The 16,808-nt window shown below is 59.9% G+C and overlaps 2 protein-coding genes across 4 annotated transcripts in view; one reads left to right on the forward strand and one right to left on the reverse strand.

The window, feature by feature from the left end:
* The first annotated feature begins 377 nt into the window (after positions 1 to 377).
* GBX1 (gastrulation brain homeobox 1) lies at positions 378 to 7,395 on the forward strand. The gene is made up of 2 exons (XM_039569322.1): positions 378 to 908; positions 6,714 to 7,395. The coding sequence occupies exons 1-2, from the start codon at positions 449 to 451 to the stop codon at positions 7,235 to 7,237; spliced, it is 984 nt and encodes a 327-aa protein (XP_039425256.1). The 5' UTR covers positions 378 to 448; the 3' UTR covers positions 7,238 to 7,395.
* A 6,656-nt stretch (positions 7,396 to 14,051) lies between these two features.
* Positions 14,052 to 16,808, reverse strand: part of AGAP3 (ArfGAP with GTPase domain, ankyrin repeat and PH domain 3) — a 110,624-nt gene continuing 107,867 nt past the window's right edge. For all 3 annotated transcript variants that reach the window (XM_039550176.1, XM_039550177.1, XM_010391477.4), the window contains exons 17-18: positions 15,661 to 15,916; positions 14,052 to 15,373 (exon numbers count right to left, since the gene is read on the reverse strand). In XM_039550176.1, coding sequence (XP_039406110.1) covers positions 15,149 to 15,373; positions 15,661 to 15,916 — 481 coding nt within the window. In that variant the 3' untranslated portion in view covers positions 14,052 to 15,148. The remainder of the gene's footprint in view (positions 15,374 to 15,660; positions 15,917 to 16,808) is intronic.

Genomic DNA, 16,808 nt, shown 5'->3' on the forward strand with positions numbered 1-16,808 from the left:
AACAGCTGATGAGGCGGGAGGGGGAGGTGCCTTCCCAGGGGCCGGCCGTGCCGGGGGAGCGGGGCGCCTTGCCCCGCCGGAGCGGGGGCTGAAGGAGGAACTCGACCGTGATGTGCAGAAGATGGATGAGAGCAGAGGGCGACACCCCCGCCCGCCTCCCCTCCCCTCCTCCCCCTCCCCTCGGCGGCCCGGCCCGGCCCCCCCGCAGCGGGGCGGGCGGGCGGCTCCGAGCGCGCCTCCACTCCGCCGCGCCGAGCCAGCGAGCGGGCGGGCGGGCGGCAGCTCTCGCCGGGCGCCGGAGCCCACGGGAGGCGGAGGGCGCGGGCCGGGGCCGGGGCCGGGGCCGCGGCAGCGGCGGGGCCCGGCGGCGGCGGGATCGCGGCGAGTTGGCGGCGGCCCGAGCTCGCCGGAAAGTTGGTGCCGGCTGAGCCGGAGGCGCCCGCTCGCCATGCAGAGACCCGGCGGCCAGGGGACCGCCTTCTCCATCGACTCGCTCATTGGGACGCCGCCGCCGCGCTCCGGGCACCTGCTCTACACCGGGTACCCCATGTTCATGCCGTACCGGCCGCTGGTGCTACCGCAGGCGCTGTCCCACGCCCCGCTGCAGTCGGGGCTGCCGCCGCTGGCCCCGCTCGCTTCCTTCGCCGGCCGCCTCACCAACACCTTCTGCGCCAGCCTGGGCCAGGCCGTGCCCTCCATGGTGGCGCTCACCACCGCCCTGCCCAGTTTCTCCGAGCCCCCCGACGGCTTCTATCCGCCGCAGGAGCTGCCCCCGCCGCGCGCCACCCCCGACGCCGGCTGCCGGCGAGGCGCCGACGGCCTGGAGGCGGAGGAGCTGCCCCCGGGCCGCGACAAGGGGCCGGCCGAGCCGCCGCTGCACTTCCCGGACCCCTTCCCCGGCCTTGCAGGTAAGAGCGGCGCGGGCCCGTCCTGCCGGGCGGAGAGCAGCCTCCCCGCCTCACCCGGATCCCCGCAGTCCCGGGGAGACCTGCCCGGGTTCTCTCCGCCGTCCGAGCGGCACCTGGGGAAAGGCGTCTTGCGGCCCGGAGCCCGCCAGGACGGGAGCCGCGGAGCGGAGGTGCTGGGGGCCGGGGCGCGGCGGGTAGGACGGCGGGGTCGCCACGGGTCGCGGCGGCGGGACCTGCCCTCAGCTGCACTTGGGCCGAGCCGGGAGGACCGAACCGAATCCCCTCCGTCTCAGGCCTGGTCCGCAGCGCCCACAGCTTTCGCGGATGGGAGTCAAACTTCGCTTGCCTCGGCCGGGCCGCGGGGCAGGAGGGGCGGGAGAGCGACCGGTCCTGGGGGACGCCACGGTGGGACTGGAGCGCCGCGGCCCGGAGCCCCGGCCGGACCAGCTGCATGGAGCTCTCCGAGGTCCTGGCACTCGGCCCGGGGCGAGTGAGGTGGAAGGTGGCGGCGAGTCCCACGGCTCGGTCCGCAGCCCTCCCCGCCCGCACCGATCTTGGTCCCGGTCCCCGTCCCGGTCCCGTTTGGTGCGGCGCGGGGCTGCGCCATGTCCCCAGCATGATGCCGCGTCCCGGGCGGGTGCCTCCCGGCGTCGCCGTGCTGCGACTACCGTCTTTTCAAAGTTTTCTTTCTAAAGCAGGGGCGACGGTGGAGCAGGTCCCGCTCCGAGGCGGCCGCCCGCAGCCCCGCTCTCCTCCGTGCTGGCCGCCACGCCCGCCGTCTCGGCACCGGCTCAGCCCGACGGCGCGGGCAGGCGGCAGCGCCCCTCCCGGGACCCTCGGTGCGGCCGGGAACGGCTCCCGTCGGGGTCCTCGCCTTTGTGCGCTGCGGCCGCTCCCCGAGTACAGCACCAGCCTCAGAGACTTGTTGCTCCGTATTTCTCAGCCAGGTCCAGCACTCACCTTCTTTTCCCTCGGGTCCTGCAGCACGGGGCGTGAGGGGTCCCTGCGGCAAGACCCAGACGAGCCAGCTGCTGCTTCTCTGGCCTGGCCTCTCTTGAGCTGTCTCCCCTGGCCACTCCTGAAATCCACCTTTGTCTCACAGGCTTCTTGGCATGGGTGTGTGCTGAGAATCACTGCTGCTTCTTGCAGTGCTTGGCTGTTTGTTCTCCATCCTCTCTTTAGTCTCTCCTGGGTAAGCCCAGATGTCTTCCTTGCCCTGCCTTGTTCATCCCTCAGAAGAGCATTTCACTCACTCAAGTACCCCTTAGAACTCGCACCCCAAGTAGGACAATCGGGGCATTCTACCTCCCCCTTGCCTTTATGGGTTACTGGGGTATTGGGTGCTCCTCCAGTGCTCACCAGCCTCTGTGCTGAATCAAAAGCCCTGTGCGATCTTACTTTTTTTGTGAAAGTCTTCTCGAGAGCAGCTCTGCCCTGGCCAAAACCAGGTCTATACAACCTTGTCTTTCCAGTCTGTGGGCAGATGAACTCCATTGTGCTTGATCTCCCTCTGTGGCTCCTACATAACTGAGCCCAATATGTTCCCTCCTCCCAGGGGACTCAGATGAACTGTCTCAGACCGTGGCCACTTCTGAATCCAAGAAATTCTACCTCTAAGACTTTTCCTGTTGCAACTGGATCATATGATGGAAGGGAAGATGTCTTGCTACTGCTGTTCATCCCCTGCTGCCTCTGAGCACTGGGCTTGCTCTGGAGCCATGAAGGATGCTTGTCCCCCTGCACAGGCCCATGTGGACCCAGTTCTGTGGGATTTGTCAGGCCAAATGCGCCCACCTTCTCCTTTACCTATTGTTTGTCCTGGCTGTACCAGACAAAACTGGAGATGGACAGTGGGGTTTGTTTTACAACCATCTTAGAGGAAACTCAGGAAGGCTGCTGTGAGCTTTTTCCCAGTATTAAGGAATAGAAAGATGATTCATGTCAAAAGGAGTCATCAAAAACTATCTGTAATGCAGTTTGCACTCACATCCAGTCCGTGGCCCCGGCCAAAAGCAATTGTCCAGGGAGGAGCAAGAGAGCACAACCTGTGCAATGCTCAGTTCTAAAATGATACTTTCCTCACATCCAACCATCTGCACATTAGGGACTTCCTGTACCAAGTGTTGTTTCTGTTTATTTAGTAAACTTCGACCAGTTTGTTTTCTGTGGCCTTATCTAATCTCCCCTGGAGTCCACCAGAAAGGAGGGATAACCTTGACATCAGCCACATCAAGATGGTAAGATGTTCCACAGATTGTTTACCTGCAGAAGAAACTTGTGAAGAATAAATGCCTCCTTTTGATTGTTTCACTGACATTAAGTGACTTACACTCTGGAGCGACTGCCTCTGTCCCTAGGCTCTGTTAGTATCTCCATCATGCAGGTGTCTATGGACACAGGATCAGTTGCTCCCTGGATCAGCAAAAGGGATCAATGCACTATTTTGGGGCTTCTCTCTGCATCCACTGGGTTTGAAACTTGCTTCCAGCTGTTGCCACCCCTCTTGAGCAGGGAGAAGCATGTAGGGAAACTGGTGGTGAGAAGCAGCAAAGCTTGAAGTCTGGCTTATTTCTACAGCTGCCACAAAGACATGAACCCTGGGGTAAGGGTACTTAACATCCCTAGCTCTCCACACCTCTTGTTGAGAGCAGGTTTGTTCCTGAGCTGTACAGATCTCCTCTGAGATTCAGGCAGTAGTCTGAGACTCTTTCTTGGTTTGATGTAGTGATTGCACATTCAGCTGGGGACAGGGTGAAGTTTCTGTTGTTGCTGTGTGTGCTTACCAACACAGGGCTCATTACAACACCCATTCCTGATCCAGGTCTTCCTGATCCTGCTTGAATAGCTTTGTCACCTGTGACACCTAAGTCTCCTCACCATGCTTTCCACAACCACAGTGATAGAATCACAGAATGGTTTGGCTTGGCAAGGACCTTTAAAGGCCACCTAGTCCAAACCCCCTGCCCCTGTGGGCTGGGACATCTTCAACTAGATCAGGTTGCTCAGGGCCCTGTCTGACCCGGCTTTGGGTGTTGCTGGGGATGTGGCATCCACTGCTTATCTCGGCAACTTGTGCCAGTGTTTCACCACATTCATTGTGAATAATTCTTTCTTATATCTAATCTAAATGGACTCTCTTTTAGTTTAAAACCATCACCCCTTGTCCTATCACAAGAGGCCCTGTTAAAAGTCTGTCTTTCTTATAAGCCCTCCTTAAGTACTGAAAGGTTGCAATAAGGTTTCCCTGGAGCCTTCTTTTCCCCAGACTGAACAACTCCAACTCTCTCAGCCTGTCCTCACAGCAGAGGTGCTCCAGCCCTCAGAGCATTTTTGTGACCCCCTTTGGATTCTCTTCAATGTCTTTGACAAGATCAATGAACAGCTGTGACTTTGTGAAAAGCCAACCAGTGAGTAAGGCCTATTCTTCATCTACTACTTCTCGTTGATTTTTCAATCATGATGCTTTGCTTCGTGACAGCTTCACTTCATGTTCAAAGGCCTTGAAAGTCTCAGTATAGCCCCAACACACAGGTGGGATCCCTGCCTTCATTCCTTCCTTGCTGGGGACATAGTAGGTGACTAACAGACCAATATACCAATTTCCTTTGTGAAAACATCTGATTTAGATTCTGTTATCAAACAGTTCCAAGTTCCTTACTGCAAACCCAGCTCTTTTATAAGACACAAATGGAAGAGTGCTAGAGACCATTTAAAATTTGGAGTCTGGTTCAGAAGAGAGTATTCAGAGATAGCACCTGTTTTACAAACCATCATGTTGCTCAGCCTTCTTCCAGTCTCCTGGGGCACAGCCTGGGCTAACAGGAGCAAACTGTCCTACCAGCACTCTTTGCTGGTGTGGCTGCTGGGATGCCATCTGCCATCCCTGGGGAATTGCAGTGCCAGGGCAGGACCTAAAGAGCCCTTGGGGAAGACACTGAATTCCTCATAAGAGCTCTCTTACCTTGTCAGGCCCCGTGCTCCACCAGAGAGAGATGGTACACAGAAGCTAAAAGCTCTTCTTTTCTTCAGCAAAGTGCTTGCATGAGCCTGTGCAATGGCAGCCAAAGTGCTCCCTGCCACCTGCTGCTAATCCTCAGCCCCACAAGCATAAATTCTCTGGGTCTTTACCCTCTATGCACATGGGAAATCTCTTCCCCTGCTCCCTACCCTCAGGAAGAAAGAAATCACTCTGCAGCAGGATAGAGATGATGTTCTTTCCCACTGTAGGAAGCAGGAGGAGCGGGGAGAAGATTCCAGATCTCCAAAGCCACCCACCTGCTCTCAGGAAGCCATAGGCTTGCTGCAGGACTAACAAGGGATGCGGGATCTCCACAGTCACCAGACTACCAGGAATGTCTTCTGGGTTCAAGTAGTCTCTTGCAGTTCTGTTTATGTATTTAAACCCTGCACTATCAGGCTTCTGAGGGCTGTTCTGCCTTTCCCACTGAGATGATCCAGTGGCCCAGGTTGCATGTGCCAGTACCTGGACGCTGCTTAGAAGTTTGGAGAGCTGCTGCTTCTCCTTCTGCATGGTGGGTTATATAGAGTGGCAGTGCTTCAGGACAACTCCTTCCAGCAGTGATTACTGCTCTTGGGTCAGACGAAGAATTTTCTGGTCTCTCTAGTCTCAGCATGACAGAAAAGCTTCTTCACCTGCTTGTGCATAGCTCTGGGCCCTCCCTTCATGACCTCTGTCTATGGCCAAGAACATCTTCTCACTTTGTTTGAGTCCTTCTACTATGAAAGTGACTGTCTTGCAGACCTCTTTCCCCCCCTCTATCTCCACCATGTCTTCCCTTGCTCCATGGCTGTTTAATCATTCCGGCAGCAGTTTGGGACACAAGAAGCTTGCAAGGAAGAGATTCATACCCCGGTACCCTATCAATATCCTCACAGGCAGCTGAACAGAGGTGTCTGTGGTGATCCAAGCACTGCATTCTGTCTGGTGGCCTGGGATGAGATGCTGTCTGTTGTGTGGTGTTGACAGGCTCTGTCTTGCCCCTCTGCCCACTGCTGGGCATAGCTGAGCCCTGAGCATCAGCTGCCTCAGCACCTTGTTCGCTGGCCACACAGTCTGCTGTGGTGTGTCCTTGGATTAGGGAGGGAGAGCCAGAACTGGTCCACCCCATGTCCTGTAGAGCCCTGCAGAGAGGTTTGCTGGGCTGGAGCTGGCTCTGGATGCTGTTTCCAGGACAGTTCTGCAGCTCTTGGCTGGCTATTTTCTGAACGGCATCGATGGTTTGGTGCACTGGGAAGGGACAGGGAGGGCTGAGCTGAGAGACGAGGTATGGGCGTTCTTTCCAATGCGAAGGTCCAGACCTGGAAGTGTTGTGATGTTCTCCGCTAGACTGAGACCTGCTACGGCTGGGCCGTGGGATGGGGCTATGGCTGGGCCGTGGGATGGCGCAACTGCTGAGGGGATCAGACCCCGGGGTGGCCGCCGGGTCTGTCGGTGCTGACCCTTGCCGCCGGCCAGGCTGCGGGGAGCAGGGCGCTGGGGTCCGCGAGTGGAGCGGCTGGCGCTGCCCGCAGCAGGACCCGGTGCAGGGCTGCTGCTGCTGGGGCCGGAGCCGCTGCTTCGCCTGCTCCGGGGCTGCGGGACGCGGTAGTGACGGGGTCCAAGACTGCGGGAGGAGCTGCAGCCTCCCGCCGAGGGTGCGGGGAGAGCTTCCCCCGCGGCTGCGGGGGCTCTGGGAGCCGAGGGACCCCGGGCGGGACGGGATGCGGGCGGCGGGGCGGGGCAGGGTGGGGTGGGGTGGGGGCGGCGGGCCGCGCCGGCGGACACTGACGCTGTGTGCCCCGCAGACGGGAAGGCGTACAGCTCAGACGAGGAGAAGCTGGAGGTGAAGTCGGCGGCGACGCCGTGCAGCGAGCGGGAGGAGGAGAGCTCGGCGGGCGAGAGCGAGGAAGAGCCCTTCCTGGACGGGGCAGCTGCCGGCACCGCGCTGGGAGCCAAGGGCAAGGGCAAGGGCGGCCCCGCCGCCGAGCAGCCCCCGCCGGGCTCCGGGGCCGGGAAGAGCCGCCGGCGCCGCACGGCTTTCACCAGCGAGCAGCTGCTGGAGCTGGAGAAGGAGTTCCACTGCAAGAAGTACCTGAGCCTGACGGAGCGCTCGCAGATCGCACATGCCCTGAAGCTGAGCGAGGTGCAGGTGAAGATCTGGTTCCAGAACCGCCGCGCCAAATGGAAACGCATCAAGGCTGGCAATGTCAGCAACCGCTCGGGAGAGCCTGTCCGCAACCCCAAGATCGTGGTGCCCATCCCGGTGCACGTCAATCGTTTCGCCGTGCGCAGCCAGCACCAGCAGATCGAGCAGGGCGCTCGGCCCTGAGCCCGGCGGAGCTCCCGGACCCTGGGGCGGGTGGCGGCGGCGGGGAGGGGGCCCGGGCGCCCGCTCCCACTCCTGTGTACATGTCCCTTATTTATTCCGTGTAAACTCTGTACATACGGCAGCGTGTCCTTCTGCCCGTGCCACAGGGGGTGCGGCCGCCTGGCCCTCGGGCCCTGGCCGCCCGCCGGGCCGGGCTGAGCCGGGCCGGGCCGGGCCGGGCCCGCGCTGCCGCTGGCGCCCGCCCATGTATAGCTGTGATTTCAATAAATTATTTTCTATGGAGCAAGACCACGTTCTTCCTCGCTGCAGGGACGGGGGTCCCGGGGCCCCGGCCTGGCGCGGGCAGAGAAGGAGAACAAGGTAGGGAGAGGGGTGGGAACAGGGACAGCGAGAGGGACAGGGATACGGGCAGGGGCAGCGGGCGGCGGCGCCCACCCCGAGGGGCGACCGCGGAGGTCGGGGAGGGCGAGCGGACGGGGAGAAGGGGAGGCTCCGGGGCTCACCCGCCCCTAGGTACCGGGGCCCGCGGAGCCAGAGGCTGTGCGAGCAGCAGCGGTGGCCTTGCGGGCTCCATTGCACCCGCTGCTGTGCCGGTGCCGAGACGCGGGAGGGAGAAGAGGAGGGGCCGGGAAGCGCCCGGGAGCTTCCCCAGGTCGGCCTTCCCGCCGGCGGAGCCGGGGCCAGGACTGGTTCGGGACTGCCTCCGCAGCTCATCCCGGGGTGGGGGAATGTGGGGGCTGCTGCAGACTCCCAGCACGGCTGCAGCCCCTGCCCTGGCCCGGCACAGGCGGTTCCCTGGTGCTGAAGCCCTGGGACAGGAACAACAACCACAGGGGCTCGCACATCCAGGCCAGCCATTCTCTGCTCTTGAGAGCTTCCACAGCCAGCCATCTCAGATACTGAGCCCAACCCCAGAACCCCATGAAGATCCAGTTTTGCACAGGGCACAGCTGCAATCCCAGTCAACAGCACAAGGGCTATGTGGTTCCCTGGGTGTCCAGCCTTGGGAACCTCTGCTCTGGTTTGACAGTGAGTCCGTGGGGCAAGGGAGCTCCTATGCCTGTGCTGTGGTAGCAACACCCATGGCAAAGCCACCAGAGGTTCCTGGAGAGGGGGAAGGCTCTCTCCAAGGTTTTGCTGGGGCATCAATTGCTCAGAGGCTTGATAGGGAGTTTGGGTCACAAAGGGTCCAACCAGCCGTTGGCACCTTCCCTGGGAGACACAGCTTGGGAGAGCAGGAAATATCCCTCTGACAGCCAGAGCTGACTCCACCTTCCTGGGTGCCCTCCCTGATGCCATAGCAAGGGCTGGGCCTCTGTGCTGCCTGGGGAGCAGTGCTCCCTCCCCATGTCCCTTCCCTCTTTGGCAGGTACACTCTGTTCACCTGGGGTGTGGGGTCCATGCTCACCCTGTACAGCTGAGTCCTCCTGCGGTGCCCTGGAGCTTCAGAGCACTGGGGGGTGGCTGTTCCTGCCCCATGGCTGTTGGCTCCAGTTGGCTTGTGTGGCCAACAGACACAGACACAGCTCAGATCAGAGCAACCATTTGGACAAAGCTGTGCTTCTAGCTGTCCTTGGTGGGTGCCTCTTTCCACAGAAATATTTGCTGCAGGTCCCAAGACAGTTCTGCGGGATCCTTTCAGGATTTGGTTTCTCAGCACAGCTGGCTTCCACTGCAGGACACCTGCCTCTGTCCCTGCACCACTGACCTGGAAACAAGAAAGTATCCTCAGGAACTGCCTGGCCTGGTGTTGCTCACAGCATCCCCAGCATGGATTTGTCCTGTTCAGGTAGCAACACCTGCTGGCATTCCCTCTGGATCAGGGGAGTAAATGTCCTTTGGCAGCAGCCCCCAGTGCCCTGCTCTGAGGAAAACTGTCAGCTCCCTTTTCAACAGGCCAGGTTAGAGCTGCCTGCACCTGCACCTCTTCTCCCTCCTCAGGTGGGTGTTGGTCTGAGACAGGGACTGAGCTGTGTTACGTGGCAGCAAAGGGGACACAGCTGTTTGCAGCGACTGCAGTGGCTCTTGCACATGAACTGTACTCATGTCTCTGTGTGGGAGGGCAGGAGGCAGGGTAAAGCCATTTTGCAGCTACAAGCAGGGCTCTGCCACTACAAATGTGTCCACATGAGGGGTCTGTGCCACTGCAGCCGATCACAGCACAGCAGTGCACGTTAACCACAACACTCCAGAAAGTGTCCACAGATCTAGGGTTGGGGCAGTGATATTGAAAGGAGGCAAGTTTTGTTTTAAGGTCCAAGAAGTCCCTTATTCCCACTGGGCATTTCTAACTGACACTGGCTTGGTATGTCCTGCCCCAGTGGCAGCACTGGTTTATTGTGTCTTTAACCCACCTCCCCCACTGTACAGGCCACTGCCCACCCGAAATGCGTGTGCAGAGTACTCCCGCTCCATTGCATGCTCATCCACCGACTGCTGCTGAGGTGGATACAACACCTACAGTTTTCAGCTGCATGGAAGATTTTTTTGTTGTTGTTTTTGTATTAGACCAGTCCCAGAGCCTGTACGCACTGCAGCCCTACAAACAGCCATGTTAAAATCCCCACAAATGCTGCAGAGGTGCAGCTCTGTGTACTGCTGCTGGAGGTGACAGACTCATGCTGTCACCAGCGCTGCTGGAGAGAGCTGCAGAGCAGCAGAGTGTTCCTGGTACCGAGCAGAGCAGAGCAGAGCTCCCTGTGAACCCTGAGCATTGTGACAGCTCTGGTGCCTCCTGCACAGCGGAGAGCAAAGCACTGCACAGCGAGCACGGTGCATGGCACTGCCCACACTGCACAAAGCAGCTGTGGTCTGTCCCCAGAGGGGAGAGCTGTGGGGGCCCCCATGAGCTGGAGCTCTGGGTGCTGTGTCAGACTGGGGTTGGTGGGAGGACAGCCGCAATGAAAAACTGGGCAGTAAAGACAGACCTGGGGCAATTGAGCCGTGAAGCTGGATGGGGCCTTGGGAGGTCTCTGCTCCAACACCTGCACAAAGCCTGTCCCATTCAAGATGCTGAAGAACTTGCCCATCTGACTTCCAGTATCTCCAAGGGCGGGCAACCCCTCCTCTTCGGGCCCCTGTACCACTGTCCAGCCACCTTCTTAATATGTTTTTTTCCTTGCATCTGTTTGGAATTTCCCATCTACCAGCTTCTGGCTGTTATCCTGTGTGCTGGGGAAGGAATGCAAACACACAGGCTGGTACACATGCACACGGGCACACACGTGTGCACACACACAGACACAGGTGCAGACACACAGAGAAATACATATGGTGTGTATGCATTTATGGACATGTGTTTGTTTATATAAATATGTTTATATACATATACATGCATTATACACATATATACATGCAGTCATATGAAATTGCCTAAGGACGGCAATTTCAGCATTTACAAGGGAATTCTCCCTACCCAAACCTGTACACTTGTTTAGCTGTATGGTGGTTCTTAAAGAACTGGGAAAGGAGCAGGGATTGCATCCACAGAGTGTTTATTCACTCAGCACAACAAAGCTGGTTCTCAGCATTCCCTGACAAGGTGCTTGTATGAAGATGTGATGGCCCACAATATGGTGCTGGTGTTATTCATTAGCCAGTGGCTACAGGGATAGCTCAGGTGCAGGAGAGAAACAATGGGCAGGAGAGAAACAATTTCCCAATGGCTGGCACCTGGGAAGGGTCATGATCTCCCTCTGACCACTCCCCAACTCCTTTGCACCCTGTCCCCACCAGCCAGGCTGGAACTGCCCCCAAGGCTTTGGGAGTCCCTGTGCTGTGGGCATCTGCACCCGCCCGGAGGCCCGACAGCCATGAATGGGCACAGACAGGGTGCAGGTGTTGTAGTGGAGTGTGTTGGTTGGTGCTGCACCTTACTGAGCACAGGCCAAGGGAGCTCGGAGCTGTCACACCTGTGCCTTTTCTCCCAGAGACAAAGCTGACTGGACACATGATGGGACAGCCCTGTGGCAGGATCTCTGCTCTGGCCATCTCTCCTGAAGGCACCTCTGCACGTGCTCAGCATGTGATTCCAGCAGCCTCAGGGCTGGGCGGTGCTGCCCCATGCCCTGCTGCTGACCACCTACAGATCCCCAGGAGGCTGTGCCTGCTCAGCTGGAGCTCCAAGAAGGCCTGTGGGGCTTCTGTTGTAAGTTGTACCCTGTGGGCCCTTTTCTGGCTGTGCCCAGGCTCTCTGGGAAGTGCTGCAAACCTGTGGTCTGGCTGGTTCCCAGCCTGAGGCTGCATATCGTGGATTTACTCATGGCACGAGTCTGCATCCCTGGCTCCTGTCCTGTGGCACCCACCTCCCTCCCCCTTGCTCCAGCCTCAGCTCGATGGTGTGAGTGCTGCTGGCTGCCTGGGGTGGGGTCCTCATGGTGCTGCCACGGAGCTGCAGTGGTCACTGCTGCTGCTCGGGCCATGTAACACAGGGACAGTCCCACTGTGCTGCTTGCTGCCCTGGCACGGTCCTCTGGTGTACAGCAGAGCAGAGGGTTGGCCTGTGTCCTCCCTGGCATCAGCCTGAACACAGACACCGGACTCCTGCTCCCAAAACCAGACACAGTGCCCCTAAACACAGACACAGAGCTCCTGCCCCTAAGCATGGACACAGCTCCTGCCCCTGAGCACAGACACAGCTCCTGCCCCTAAGCATGGACACAGCTCCTGCCCCTGAGCACAGACACAGCTCCTGCCCCTAAACACAGACACAGAGCTCCTGCCCCTAAGCATGGACACAGCTCCTGCCCCTAAGCATGGACACAGCTCCTGCCCCTAAACATGGACACACACCTCTTACCCTGAACACGGACATGGAGCTTCTGCTTCAGCCCGTCCTGGCCTGGGGCCATGTGAAGCCACATTGGTCACCTTGGCACCCAGATGTGCTCCAGCATTGGGGTAATGCTGGGCTGGGGCAAGGCAGGACAGGGCACAAGTGGTGCTGCTGGTGGGGTCTGGCCCACTGCGGGGTGGAGGCTCCTTGGGATGGTGTCAGAGCCTGCGGGGATCTGGTGGAATTCCCTGCCCCAGGGTGCCAGCAAAGGGGCATCACTGGGATCCCCAGCGCCTGTTTGCAATATGCAGGCAGCAGCAGGGCACAGGGCCTGTTTTCACAGGGCTGTGTGCCCACAGCAGTGCCACTGCCAGCAGGACCTGGCCAGGGGTCTGGGTGCCTTGAGGGGACTGCACCCCCCACAAGTACTGCATGGGCCGTGGGGAGCTGCTCCGGGCTGTGTGGCCCCAGACCCTGGATGTTGATGATCTCCGTGGGCTCCTTCCAGCTCAGGGTATTCATGGTTTTGATTCCAGAGCTGTCTCCGCATGGCTCCTGGTGGCCTGGTCATCGCTTACAGCCCCGACTCCAGCCCCAATGCCGCAGGCAGAGTGTGGGGGCAGGCGAGGGGTCTTCTGGGGTCAGAGCTGGGTCCAGGCAGGGTACCCGGGGGCTTGGGGCAGGGCTGGGATGGGAAGGGAGGCGCCAGGGCTGGGTAGGGCGGGATCCCGCGCGGGAGATGATGTATGGGCAGATGTATCAGATCGCACAAGATAAACAAGCAGTGAATTTCATCAGGGCCCATCATGGCTTTAATTTGGCTGCCTAATGAGTCAGATCCAGCCGCGCAGATAAAAGTTGTCAGAGCCGCAGCCCTAATGAATTTCTTGCCACTTGTAATCAAGGCAGCTTGTCTGAGGGGGATGATTAATGGGCCCCAGAGGAGCTGCCGTCCCTCGGCTTCCATTCCCGCTAATGCAGTCGCCAGGAAATTAACCAAACCCAGCACTGGGCTGGGGCCAGGGCCGGTGTGGGGGCACCCATGGGCACCACGAGGGGACGGGAATGAGGGGTGACATGGGTGCAGGGCCCGGACTGGAAGTGGGACCAGGACCAGGACCAGAGCCAGGACCAGGATGAGGATGATGACATGGGCACACGCAGCCCGAACACACCAATGAGTGGAGGGGCTGGTGGAGGGGCTGGGGCCACTGTCTGCAGACCCCAGCGAGATAGCCTCTGCCACAGGAGAGGCACAAGGAGGAGGCAACAGGGGTTTGGCAGGGATAGCTGGGGTAGCTGTGGCAGGTGGGGGTGTCCTGGCACCTCCCTTCCTTGCAGACTGCCACACAGGCTTGGGGCCCAAGGCCTGTGCCCAGTCCCAGTGCAGCAGAGCCTGGACCCCAGCACAGCACAGAGACACCGGAACCCCGAACTGCAGTTTGTGGTGTGGCCTGGGGTGCACCCTGGAACTGCCAGCACTGGGGCTCTGCTCTGCCCACAGCTATGAGAAGCATGCAAAGTTAGGGCTGGCAGAGCAGACACACGGCTCCCTTCACTGCTCAGGGGTCTGCCTGTGCCTTGGGACGCAATGACACCCAGTATTCTGTAGCCATAGCAGACTCCTCACTTGCCCTGGCAGCCCATCATTCCCTGCCCATCTCTGCCTTGCCCCATCCCAGCTTCACACTCGCTGTCCTGTGCACAGGGACCAGCTGGCCCAGCATTCCTGCCCTGCATGTTCCCTCTCCAGCACACCCCTCTGCTGTGCCCATCTCCCATCCCACCAGAGCTGTGCATTCCTCTGGGGCCATGTTCTGGCATTGTCCCTCAGTGCCCAGGGTTGGCACATCTCCCCTCCACCCCTCAGCACTCTGCAATGTTCCAGGGGCCCAGTTTGGCACAGGACTGCTGTTATCAGAGCCTGAGCCGGAGGAGAAGAGGCTGAACGCTCGTCAGTGTGGGATGGAGAGTCACCAGACCCAGGTGCAAACCAGGGCTGCACCGGAGGCCCCAAAGGCAGCACACTGAGACACTGGCCTGGCAGGAGGGGGGTTGCTTTATTGGCCTTTATCTCCTTGGCTGCAGATAACACACACAGGGCAACTCATGGAAAAGAAACCGTATATACAGAGTGTCCATATAAATATTTCCAATGTACATTTTATACACAAGTGACAGAGACATTCCATAGCAGTGTCCAAAGCCTTGGGGTTCCAGCGTTCAGCTAGAGGCTTGACCCCAATGCAAAGAGAGACGCTCCTCTCCTCTCCTCTTGCTCAGCTGGAGACCAGCCCCACCTGGGCAGCAGCGGGAGCCAGCGGGAGGCTCTGATGGAGACACTGTGTATGGCTTGGAGCTTGGAGCTTTAACCTGGAAGGACAGTGACTCTACAGACAGACAGACAGACAGAGCTGGGGATTCCGAGATGACCATCCTCTTCACGCTCCAGGTCACCAGGGAGGCTGGGGAGGCCTTTGTCCAGGGGCTGCACTGGGGAGGTGCCACCCTTGCATCAGCGCACGGGGAGCGGTATCGGTGCGTGCATCCCTCCTGCACCGGCCAGAAGCAGAGGAGCATGGGGGCACAATGGAGAAATACGCACCTCCTGCTGCTCCCCACCTCACCACTGCACTGGGGAGCGTGGCGAGGCCAACACGGATGGAGAGCTGGAAGGAAGTGCCCAAACTGACCTGCCTGAGGGAGTGGGTGCAGCCATCAGCCTCCCTGGTACTGCTGTGCAGGGGGGGGCTACACACCTGAACTGTCCCCAGCCCCTGCTTTATCTACAGATGTGTGTGATGGGGGGGGGGCAGGAGAAACTACCCCCCCATCCATGTACCGGTCACAAGAATGGGGTGCACTGGAGCCACCCCAGGGATTATGCAGGAGCCCCTCCACAAGCTGACAGCACTGGGTCTGCACAGCTGCACAGTGAGAGGTGGCTGGAACCAGTGCAGAGGAGCAGGATGCTGGCTCCCGGCTGGCTCCCAGCCTCCTCTTGGCTGGAACAGGGGTTCTGGTGGGGGCAAGCACCGCGGGGGCCTGTCTGTGCTGCTCTCAGACCCATTCCTGTGGCCCTGGTCCCCGGCAGGGCTGGAGGGCAGCTGTGCGGCAACCGGAGGGCCCGTGCAGGGCTAGACCGTGCTGGGGCTGGCGCTGAACTCAACCGGCGCCGTGGCGCAGGCGTTGTTGTTGGCATTGGTGTTGCGGCGGGGCAGGCTGGGGGTCAGCGTGGCAGCGCTGTCGCTGGGGCAACCGTGCTGCAGCAGGATGTCGATGCACTCCTGGCTGCCGGCTCGCCGGGCATAGGCCAGTGGGGTCAGGCCCCGAGCGTCCCGGCTCTTCACATCCACTCCGTACTGCACAGGAGAGAAGCAGCTGGTCAGTGGTACCTGGGTACCGTGTGCCCATGGGCATAGAAGTGGCAAGGAGCAGAGGGTCTCTGGGGTAGGCAGGAAGAGGGAGCTGGGAGGGTGGCCAGGGACAGGGAGCCAAGAGAGTGGGCAGGTCAGCACGAGTGGGCATGTGGGAGAACCCACGGAAGCAGGATGGATAAAGGGTGCCTTGTGCCCTGGTAGCACGGAGGTGGGGAAGCACTAGGATAGCACCAGAAGCCCTGCAGTAGGGGCTGCAGGTTCTGTCTTACCCAGATGAGCAGCTGTGTGAAGACTACATTGGCCATTGCGCAAGAGAGATGCAGTGCTGTGCGCCCATCTCCATCTCCGTAGGTCTCATTCACTTCCTCCTTGGTGCCATGGGCCAGGAGTGTCACCACGAGGCGCAGGTCATCCTCCACCACGGCCCGCAGCAGCTGCTGCCCCAGCGGGATGTCAGACTGGGGCAGTGGGGCCAGAAAGAGCTTCTGCTCATACTTAGCCCGGATCCAGCGCTCCTTCTCCTCCCTGCCAGACAGGACATTGTCACTGTCACAGTTGAGACAACTTGCCTGGGCCCCGTGCACAAAAGGATATGATTATCAGCACTGCCACGTGAACATACTTGTGTGAGCAGTGAACATCTGTCACACCCAGGTATGTTCTGCATAGCCCCTGCCGTGCCTCTGTGCCCACAGCTGCCACTGGGGTTCTGTCACCCCACTCTGGACACCTGCCTGTCACCTGCTTGACCTCCTTACAGCTCCCTATGGACACTGTATGCTTACGCCTATGCCTATACAGCAGCAGCATCTTGCACCCAGACCCCACACCTGTCCCTGTGCACCTCCCTGCTGGAGCCCCTCGCACCCCAATGCTGTGTGCCTGTGCCGGGGCAGCACAGGGACCGTCCCTATCCCGCGCTTGTGTGGGGCCATGGCCAGTGGCAGGAGAAGGTTAGTGCTGCACACGCCAGCCCAGTGCCACGGGAGGCACCTTATCGCTGCCGCGTCTCGCCTGGTGCAAACAAAGGCGGTGTCCGCGTCCGTCCCGGCGGGGCCGCGGGGCCGGCGGATCGATGTGCGCCGTCCCGCCGCTATCTGCTGCCTTTCTATCCATCTGCATCTGGCGGGCGGCCATCAATGCCCCGCGCCGAGCATGCTCACTGCCGCCGCCCCCTGACCCGCGCTCCGCCGCTGATAAGCCACAGAATGGGCTCTCGTTGGGATGAGTGACAGGAGAGTGGCTCCGATAGGGACAGACAAGGGCCTGAAAGGGACAGACCCTGGAGACCTGCACGACGCTGCCAAGCCATCTCTGTTAACCCCTTCGGCTTTGCAGCCAGCCTCAGTTCTCACAGTCACCGCACGGCTGTGGCCGCCATGGAGCCCCACTGCCCCACCAGGATGTCACGAGAGGG

Source organism: Corvus cornix, chromosome 2 (genome assembly GCF_000738735.6).
Source record: "Corvus cornix cornix isolate S_Up_H32 chromosome 2, ASM73873v5, whole genome shotgun sequence".
In the NCBI taxonomy this organism is placed as follows: Eukaryota; Metazoa; Chordata; class Aves; order Passeriformes; family Corvidae; genus Corvus; species Corvus cornix.

Excerpts from the sequence above, each read along its gene's own strand:
- GBX1 (XM_039569322.1), top strand. The coding sequence starts at position 449 with ATGCAGAGACCCGGCGGCCAGGGGACCGCCTTCTCCATCGACTCGCTC. Across the intron at positions 909-6,713 it reads CCCCTTCCCCGGCCTTGCAG|ACGGGAAGGCGTACAGCTCA; the intron begins GTAAGAGCGGCG and ends TGTGCCCCGCAG.